Raw genomic sequence first — 10434 nt, forward strand, 5'->3', positions numbered from 1 at the left:
AAAAGCAATAGATAGTAGGTATGTAAGCTAGATAGGTAGTGCACCGGCATACCAATTATTATACACTCTATCTGAGTTTGTCTCTTTGGAACTTGGAAGTGTCATGAAAAGTACCACTATTGCAGTACAATGCAATCACAAGCACCCACCAAAGTTCTGACACTTAACTTTTGAGGCCATGTGAAACCTAGCTTAACAATAACAACAAATCCAATTCATGTGGTGCAAGAGAATGTCTTTAAAAAATCATCATGTACTCTCTTGTTCTCAACCATAATTCTACTTAGTGCTTGTTGAGCTGCAACTCCATAATGTGCTACACAAGCATGTAATGGGTTTACCATCAAACACATTGCACCGTGCCAACCATTTGTTGTGCATCGCGGCCCACAGCATTTGTATGAACAGAGCTTCCATTATTGGCCTCCACATTCCCATTCTTTATTAAATTCTCTTACACAATCTTATGCTTAACTATTTCATGCCGGTTCTTTATTTAGCTGCAAAAGAAAACATGAACATGATCCACTGCAGCATTGTCGAATCTCAGTTTCTTGTTACCCACATCTGTACATCCTGCTGTAAAAGGAGGTTTTATTTTAATTGGGTTTGTTAAGTATGATATGAGAAAGTTAAACAGGATAAGCATGTGTGGAAGCCATGGAAGGGCTAGAGTAACAGGAGTTGTAGTGGACTATCTCTCTCTCTCTCTCTCTATATATATAGAATATAGCCTTAAATTGCTTAAATAGTTATTAGATGGTTATAGTGAGTATATAAGAATATAAATCATGTAAAGGAATAGTGTGGAAGAAGCAAGTCACCGTCACCAAGGGATACTGTCACATGCAATGGCTTATGGCAGAAGCATAATCCAATGCACTGCAATAAATTATGTGTAACAGAAGCATAATCCAATGCACTGGAATAAAAATTGTATAAGATATTCTAATTAATTAGTCTTATTAGGATGCCATTTCCTAAGTAGAGTTTAGTTGCACCGTCCAAGTTGCAGTGTCTTCTGTCTCGAATTTTTTTGGGTATAATTCCGCGGATGTTTATCTTACAATATGCTGAATGTTTGACTTGTTATATTGAACTTTTTTTGAAGCCTTCAATCCATTTGTATCAATCCATATTTTATGATTCAATCCATTCGTATTAATCCATATTTTATGATTCAGAAGTTGTTTTAAAAATGTTATTCTTAAAACTGTTGTTTGGGTACAGATACTGAAGTAAATGATTTATAATTAATCTTCGTTATCATTTTTGAGATAAATAAATGATTTTCTTAAGATCATAATTATGCTTTTGATTAAGTAAAACAGGTTTTTTACAGGGGTTCTTGAAACCCATCAGTCAACAACATAAAAACTACTAAAAGTTCAGGTCTAGCAATCAAGCAACATAAAAAAACAACAGCCCTAACCCGGCCAATAGACAAAAACAAAAAAAAAAACACCAAAAGCTAGGGAATAGACAAACTAGGAGAAACAATCAGGACACTAATTCTTTAGCCAGCTTTGCTTTCTTGAGCTCCAACTCTTCCATGGCCTCAGCCTCGTAGGATCATAATTATGTTAATCTTGGAATTCATTTTCAATTTAGAAGTTGGGAAAATATATTAAGAATTACAATTATTTAAAAACAAGTGATATTTTTACCTATTTCAATTAGAAAATAAATTAATGAAAGTATCAAAACTGTAAATTAGTAATATTATATGTGTAGATGATCTATATTAAAAGATGAAGTACATATTGATAGGATTACTTATATGAAGTGTGTTTGAGTTGGAACAATATTCAAATGAGCAACATTCTAGGAAGGTTCGATGTTACCCCCACCTAGATGCAATGAGTGCTAAGTGTTCCATTCATTCTAATGTGAGATGTGTTCTTGTGAACCACACTCATGACACATGGATCAATGAGTTTGACTCAAAATCTACATAATTGAATCCTAATAGCAATATTGCAATAAATTGTTGTGGAAATTACCTCCTATTTATGAATGTATTTCAAATCGCATTGAACCTTTATAAAAATTTATAACCTATTTGATTTAGTAATATTATAATGTTGCTATGGTGAATTTGGCATGCCCATACTATTCCCCATTGATTTTTTTGTCCATTTGAAGGAAATATCTTGATAAATGTAGATAGAGACAAAAGATGCAATCTTGTATAAAGTTGAACTCATTCTCTTAACCTTTTATCTCTACATACACACATGCATCCTTAAACAATTAGCATTTACCTTATCTCCATATGCACACATACCCATATGCTTGCTAATGCATGTGCATTCACCTATGAACCTACTTACATAGTTATTAGCCATCCAGATTTGACAATATTCCCGCTTTAGAAAAAAAAAAATTCCCTTTTTTTGTGGTTGTAGAGTTGTTCCCTCTATTTTCTAATTTCAATTCAAAATTTGACTAGCTAATCAAATTTGTGTACTAATAGCTAAAGGAGTTTATGCATTCATTCTGCTTATAAGCATCATTTAGATTCCTCTTGTGGTAGAGAAGTAAAGGAACACCCAATAGTAGCATGTTTTGGTTTTGTGCACTAAAGAGAACAATAAATATAAAAGAATGTTGTAGGAGGTTTGCTTGGTTGTTTCTAAATTTGTACATATAATTTATAGGGTTTGAGCTAAGAGAGCTTTCCTTTTTTGATACATCAATCTTATCAAGTTAAACACCACTCATGAAGACATCTAAAATAGGATAAATATGTATAGGTGAACTAAGTGAGTAGAAAAGCATTTGTTTTTTTGTATGAAAAGATGATACAAACAAAGAGGACTATTTCATGACAACAAATTCTTCTTAGACTTACAACTTCATCATTTGATTAAAGTAAAAAACTAATATAGAACCTAGGATAAATACTAATCTATTACTAGTTATCTAAACTTCTAAAGACTTCATATTCATTTGCATTTCTCCATTGTAATAACTTTAACAAAAAACATCTATTTTTATTTTACAAAAATCTTCTATCTTCTCCACTAAGTGAAATAATTCTCATGGAAAGTCCAACTTATTTGAAATAAAAAGTCTTAGTGTGTATGCTGCTAAATTATTATTTTTGTAAGGAAAAAAGGGTTTAAAAGAGAAATTGCATTATGTAAATATTGATGTGGTGGTGAAAAATTTATGTTAGAGTTCTCTACTCTATTTGTATCCTTTGTTTAAGACTAATGAAAAGAAAAGAAAATCTATTGTGATCACAATTTAATCCACCTTAAATATGTCAAGTGGTCAAGATAATGTAATGGAATCTCACCTCTATCTTCCTCTTATTGAAATTCAAATAAGTAAAGTAGTATAGTGAGTATAGTTGATATGAAAATAATTATTACTTGATATGCATAAGTGAAAAATCAATTATGTTGCTTAATATTGTATATGGCAAATCTCTTGCCCTATTCTCTAATGGAAGATAAGTACTAAATAAAATATAAAGGAAAAGTAAAGTATTAAAGAAAGATGTGATATGTTGATTCTTGCAAAGTATCTTCACTTAGACAACTAAGGAGCTAATCATATAAAATGATAGTTGTGAGTTATGAAATGTTAATAAATTAATCCTTGCTATTCAAACTTAATCCATGTAAATGGTTACTAAATTCACTAAGTAAACAAGTTAACATCATGGAATCTAAAGAATATTTATAACATAGCAGTAGATTAACAATGTGGTTTATATATGTTAAAACAAACAAATATTGTACAAGACTTAACTAGTTCAAGTCACATCCTTCTGAGTTCCCTAGCAAGGGCATAACAAAAGGTGTGTTTACACTTACATGCTTATAGCCTAATCTGTAAGCACACTGCTCATAATACAATCCCAAATCTGGCCCTTAATTAGGTTCACCAATCTTTTCTCAATTACAACAAGATGGACAAGCAATACATTACAATTGAAGTGCCAAATAACATCTCCTATACCTGTGCAGTTCTAACAAAGTACAATTACATTTGCATTACCTCACCTATATCCTCTCACCATCTTTACAAACTCTAAATTACAAAATGATCTCTCATTTATATGAATTTCAAAGAATAAACATCTACTATGTCGACTAAGACCTATTACAATTAAAGATATAAATAATATGCTCAAACACCAATGCAATCCACATCAAGTCGGTTAAGTTTTATATAGGACCCAAATCTTGAACATGAATATGTTACACCATGAACAATGCAACACTAAGAATCGTAACATGTTACTCCATCAAGTCGACTATGAACAAATGAAGAAATACTTGCACACTACCATAAGAACACTTCTAATTTTCTTAGTTAATATAGACCAACAACATGATCATCTCATGATCCAAGAACATCAACAAGCAACACAGGAATATTATCCACAACCTTCACATAAATTCCAACTCAAAATCCAAACTAATCTTCAACATCGATCATTAAGAACCCTATACTACCAAACTTTGTCATGCCAAAAGATAGCTTGTTGTACTTTGAATCATGAATAGTAAAACTTGTGGATACAATAATGATGTTGGCTCCACAACCTCTAAAACATCAAATCCAACTTATAGCAAACCAAATAATCAACCTTTACGCACAGTAACATTGTAACACCAATAACCAACAACTCAACTAAAACATACTCAAACCATCATCCAAACCATTGTAAGTTGACAAGCATCAAGTACACACAACTCAAAACCTATAGCACAAGTATAAACAATATATTCTTCATTATAATATCTCAACCACTCAAATAATCTAACTAAACACTGCATTAGACATTGCTTGCAACAACAAATAGCAAGTTGACATCACTAATGCCAACAAACCTCGAAAACTCTTTGACATGCTCAACCAAATCTCTAACAACTATCAAGTACACATAATTAAGTTGTCAATATCCATCATTAATTAACCTAGGTTGTTTTGTGTTTATATTAATATTTCTAATTTGATTAGCCAAGATTAACCTTAAAGAAGCTTTATTTTCCATTTCATTTGGGTGAACACAATCAATCCTAAATGAACTAGTTTGCTTCCAAGACTTATTGTTCCTATTAATTTATTTTTCAAATATTTCATTACCATATTCACATTTTAATTTAAACTAAAACTCTTTAATATCCTCTTGTTGCATTGCTTTCAAATTGCTTTAACTTTTTCTATCATGGCTTTTGAGTTTTATTTTGAAATATCATTTAAACTGCCTTATTCATCATGGCTAAGGCTGGGGTCCCATGGGCGGGAGCTTCCTTAAAAATAGAGCTATGACCGTTGAGATTTTTTAGTAATGTTTAAACAATAGCGGTCTCATGAAATTTTAATTGTATTTCATTCTCACAGTTTTAGCTCCTCAATTTAAACAATGTGTAATTGATTAAATATTTTTAAAAAATAAAATTTAATACTTGTTTCTAAAATTTTGGTTTTAGCAGGGAAAAATTCTATAAATTGTTGACATGTGGCTAAAAATTTCTCCTAAGCCAATGGGGCTATTTCCAACCCCACCTCATTTACACCCGCTCAAATTCAATGGCCTAAAAAGGAGGGGCTCCTATTTTGGAGGAAGAGATTCCAAATTATCCTCCAGCGCTCCAAAAAAATTCTCATGAGACCTCTTCCACCTAAAAAAGAGTTGTAGCCCCTCCCATGGGACCCCTCCATAACACATTAAGCTTTCATTTTTAGATTTGATATACCATTAATCTTTCTAATTTTCCAATGTAGAATTTGACTTTTAGGCTTTATTTTAGATCTTCTTATTATTATAGGGTCATGATCACTCATGTACACATAAAAATTGAGTCCACTCTTCCAAAATAGAGAAGAAAAAAAGTTGAAACATTGCTTTATAGATTTTTCACATTTGAATTGAAAAGTATAAGTAAAAAATCAAACTAAATATTCATATATTTATTTTAGTTAAAAAAAAATGATATTTAATTATTTTAAGTTGTGTCATGACTTTGAATTCTATACATTTAAATTCATACTCACATAAATAGATTATATAATTATATATTTATTTAAGCTTAATCATCTTAGAAAGTACTTGCTTGCCTTGAGCTACTCTTATCAAATCCTCTTGTATAATTCAAACTATAATTCTTAATAATTAAGTTTTAAAAAATCAATTTGCCCATATAGAAACTACACCTCTCTATGATTATTAAAAGGCCACATGAACTTAAAAATGATTTTGCAGCTGACATTTACAAATGAAAAAGCTTGAGACAGTCAATGAGAACCGTGTATTAGGTAACAACAATATCCAGTTCATCATAGTATGTTGAGTTGGGTGGGGGTCTTTCTCAATGACCTGTGCAAACATCAACGTAAATAATGGCAGCTATGATAGAACCTATACTCCCTCTTTTAAACCACACAGACTCTCCCACCCAATTCAATGAAATCATATTTTATTAGATGGGCCTAAAACAAAATCATTAGATGACCAATGACTACCACGGGAGTTATAATTACACTTACTTAGATTACAGGTAGTCTTTTATCCTGGAGAAATTAGTTTTCCATGGTGGTAGAATTTGCCGCAGAATTAGTTCTTGCTGGTGGGCTTTTGACCGTGGGCAGAAGTAGAGAGTTAAGCCATCAAAGTCCTACGTGTCTCGCAGGAACCATGGATTCAATGTCCTGTATTTTGTTTGTCCCATCATTGACACGTAGGTAGACCCCTAATATTAATGCCATGTCCCCTGCCTCGGCCTAAACTTTTTGACGTAAACTTAAAATAAATATATTATGCAAAATTGTATCCTGGATTCCAGCTTGGTAGATTGTAATGTTCTTAATGAATTTTGTGTTTGTTTGTTTTATTTGATCGTGGTTTCATTGAACTAATGTGCTGAACAGGGGTTTGTTGGGTCTGAGATGACCTCAACCCAAGCTAAAGGCGGTCAAAGGGCAAAATCCCACCTTACATGTCGTGCAATCTGGGCTTTCCTGACATTGAGTTAAAACTTAACAGCCCGCCTTAAATCTGAGGTGTAGAGGGCAATCTGGGCATTTGGGGTTTGAGAAATGAGTTAATTAGTCTAATCAGACAAATCATTGGCAGTTTAGATCATTACAGATTCAACCGAGGCAGTAAAAGTGTTGACTGTTGAAAGTGAAATGTCTATGTCAATAGCACAGCTGATTTTTTCCTAAATGAATGCATGCTTATCGTGATCGCGATTGGAAATAGGAAGATTGGTAGTGGGGAGGGTTTTGTGCTCCTCAACCATAGACCAGCAGTCAATACTTGTTGTGGTTTTAGCAAACTGGCATACTCTCCACTTACACCTCAGCAGCCCAGCGTCCCCACAGCCTTTGCTTTCTCAATTCTTTTGATAAGTTTAGGAGAAGAGAAGCTCATCTGAGAAGCTTTGAGCGGCCCTCCCTCCCTATTAAAGCAGCCCGCCAGCCCATTCTGCAAATGCAACATTGAGAAGTTGTTCATCTTCATCTTTTAACATTTGTGTACTTGACAAAAAGAGTCCTGCTGCTGTATTATTGCTGCCTCCTTGCAGATTTGGTCTCATTTCTGAGAGAGTCATTTAATGCTTGGTGGGTGAGGAAGAAGAAAGGAATAGCACGACCTCATTAGGGTCTAAATTCTCCATGACCTTGAAACGAAGGTGAGGTTCTTAGGTCATAGCAATTCATCCACAATTTCTGGATGGTTATTGACAAATTGGAAAGCTAGGGCTTGAGTATTTTGAGAGGGTGAATAACTCAGAGACCCATAATCCACATTTTGTTGAAGAATCATGTCTGCAAAGCTTGAAGTAAGTGGTGGTGAAGAGTTGGCGGTGATTGGAGGAAGGCCTGTGTTGCAACCTACATGCAACAGGGTTGCCAGAGCTAATGAAGTGGCCAACAATGGGAAAGCCGTGATCAGGAAGCCTATTAAGCCTCCTCCTCCTCTTACTCCCAAGTCAAAGTCACCTTCTCCTCCTGTAAGCCCATCTGCAAAGGTCGCTCTCCTTACAATTCCATCAAAGAATGCAGTCCCTAGAATCCAGTCCAAGCCGCCATCCACTACAAAGCAAAACACGGGGGAGAATTCACCTACATCTCCTTCAGGAGAGAACTCACCTAAGCTTTCACCTTCACAAGGCAGAAACAAGGCCTCTTCCCAGAGGACGCTGCTGAAGAGAGCCAATGATACGGGGTCCTTGAATGTGAGCACAGATAAACAGAGTAGCAATGGAGCAGTCACACCAAAAGCAGCCAGTCCGAAGGCTGCTTCTCCCATTGCAGTGAAAATCAGCATTGATAGAAGGAAGAAATCTCGGAAATTGGAAGCAATTGAGGCCTCTCTTGTGTCTACAAAGCCTCCTGGTAGCTTTGCCGCTGCAAGGAAGGCAGAAATGTCTGAGATTTATGCTCAGAGGAAGCTCAAGATTGCACATTATGGCCGAAAACAAGGAATGCCCAAGGCTGAAAAAGTCGTACCCGAAGAGATTGCACATTCTGAAGATGTCAAGAGATGCAGTTTCATTACATCACAAAGTGGTAAGATCTAATACTCTGTATGTCTGAATGGTTTCATTGTTTTAAATGCTGATTATATTTGTGCTGTGCATGTTCTCAAGGACTGAGGTTTCTGAAATTATAAGTATTGCTAAATTTGTTTGTTTGTTTGTTTGATTTACAGATCCAGCTTACATAACTTATCATGACGAGGAATGGGGTGTTCCTGTCCATGATGACAAGTATGTGAAGCTTCTCTATTTTTCTTTTTCTTTGGGCTATTTGTGATGTCCAGAGCCAGGTTTTGTGGGTCAATTGCTCTTGGCTGATTCCTTTCAATTAATTTTGCAGACTTCTGTTTGAGCTATTGGTTCTAATGGGTGCACAAGTGGGGATGAACTGGCCCACAATATTGAGCAAGCGTGAAGCTTTCAGGTATTGAAGTCTGTTTCATCTTGAATTGGTTGCTCCTGAAAGCTTAGCTAAATGTTTGGATCTGGAGTGAGTCTTTTTTCTCCATCTGAACTTGAATGTGAATTAATTCTGCAGAGATGCATTCGCTGGATTTGATCCTGCAATTGTGGCTGGCTTCAGTGAAAAGAAAATTGCAGCAATCAGTGCAGAGCATGATATCATGGATGTTGCTAAAATCAGAGGGATGGTAGAGAATGCCAAGCGAATTCTTGAGGTAAAACCTTATTATTCAATCTTGATCCTTGTTTCTATTTGAAAAACAAGATTGAAAGGATTATATTGACACTGCTACAAGGCATACACCTCCACCACCAAATGCTCTATTTTTTTTGCAACATCTTAGAAATCTCCTTGGCACAAGTATTTTCAGAATCCGGGATTGCAAGAACACATTTTGTTTTTGGTATGAATATTGATTTTTTCATAAATTCCAAACTCTTGTGTAATATGCAATCTGACATTCCTCTTTTTGTATGTTCAGATTGTACAAGAATTCGGCTCGTTTGACAAATATATATGGAGCTTTGTGAATTACAAGCCTATTGTGAATAAGTACAGGCATGGAAGGCACATTCCTGTGAAGACATCCAAAGCAGAAACAATCAGCAAGGATCTAGTGAAGAGGAACTTCCGCTTTGTAGGACCAACTATCACATACTCCTTCATGCAGGCTGCAGGCCTCTCTAATGATCATCTTGTTAATTGCTTTAGACACCAAGAATGCCTTAGACTCTCAGAACAAGGCAGCTGCAACTAGATTTGACTCTAGTAACCCAGTGTTTTTCACAAATATTAAGATCTAACTATAATGCTTTTTAGTAGAGCTGCAGAGATAAATTATGAGAGGCTGCTCTAATGAAGATCCAGCTCCATATGCTAATAATCACTTCCACTGACCCAGTGATAGCAGCAGTAGTTGGTGTGTATCTTTGGATTGACTTATTTGTATATGTGAAAAAGTGTTGTACTCTATACAAACCTAAAAACAAATAGCCTTATAGAATGCTGTAGAAACATAGAGTATAGACAAAGGCTTGGGCTGTGTTTACTTTGTGACTTGGAAGATTTCACAGTTTTTACATTCTCTCTATTCCCACCACATGTTGGAGATTGTCTATCAATTTCCTTTGTTGTCATGGCGGTGATGGAGTAGCAGTGCCATTTAACTTGACCACTGAGAAAATGACTTCATTTTTCTCTGTTTGAGTAAAGAATTTGTTAGTCATGTTTCAATGAATTATTGGTTTTAACACTATCAGTATGTCCAATATTTCATGTCTATTTTCTTTTGTGCTTTTCTGGCTTATCATTGCTTTGAAGCACTGAATACTAGCAAATCCTTACCATGTCGTAAACATAAATCATGCCATTTTGGTGATGAAAACTTAAAATTTCCATTGCCCACTTTGTAAAACACAATTGGATGCTCTTCCCAATATTAAAGCAAAAACTCATTGTTGCTTG

General features: G+C 34.7%; 1 protein-coding gene across 1 annotated transcript; it reads left to right on the forward strand.

The window, feature by feature from the left end:
* Positions 1 to 7458: 7458 nt before the first annotated feature.
* Positions 7459 to 10225, forward strand: LOC149542495 (uncharacterized). The gene is made up of 5 exons (XM_089797435.1): positions 7459 to 8538; positions 8681 to 8738; positions 8848 to 8931; positions 9046 to 9184; positions 9452 to 10225. Exons 1-5 carry the CDS (start codon positions 7791 to 7793, stop codon positions 9725 to 9727), a joined length of 1305 nt encoding a protein of 434 aa, XP_089653561.1. The 5' UTR covers positions 7459 to 7790; the 3' UTR covers positions 9728 to 10225.
* The last annotated feature ends 209 nt before the right edge of the window (positions 10226 to 10434 follow it).

This window comes from Cupressus sempervirens, chromosome 8 (genome assembly GCF_028749045.1).
Source record: "Cupressus sempervirens isolate cs-2001-9-10 chromosome 8, ASM2874904v1, whole genome shotgun sequence".
Taxonomy (NCBI): Eukaryota; Viridiplantae; Streptophyta; class Pinopsida; order Cupressales; family Cupressaceae; genus Cupressus; species Cupressus sempervirens.

Bases quoted from the DNA above. Each gene is read 5' to 3' on its own strand.
- LOC149542495 (XM_089797435.1), top strand. From the start codon at position 7,791: ATGTCTGCAAAGCTTGAAGTAAGTGGTGGTGAAGAGTTGGCGGTGATT. The intron at 8,539-8,680 runs GTAAGATCTAAT...TTTGATTTACAG, and splicing joins TTTCATTACATCACAAAGTG to ATCCAGCTTACATAACTTAT. The intron at 8,739-8,847 runs GTATGTGAAGCT...TTAATTTTGCAG, and splicing joins GTTCCTGTCCATGATGACAA to ACTTCTGTTTGAGCTATTGG.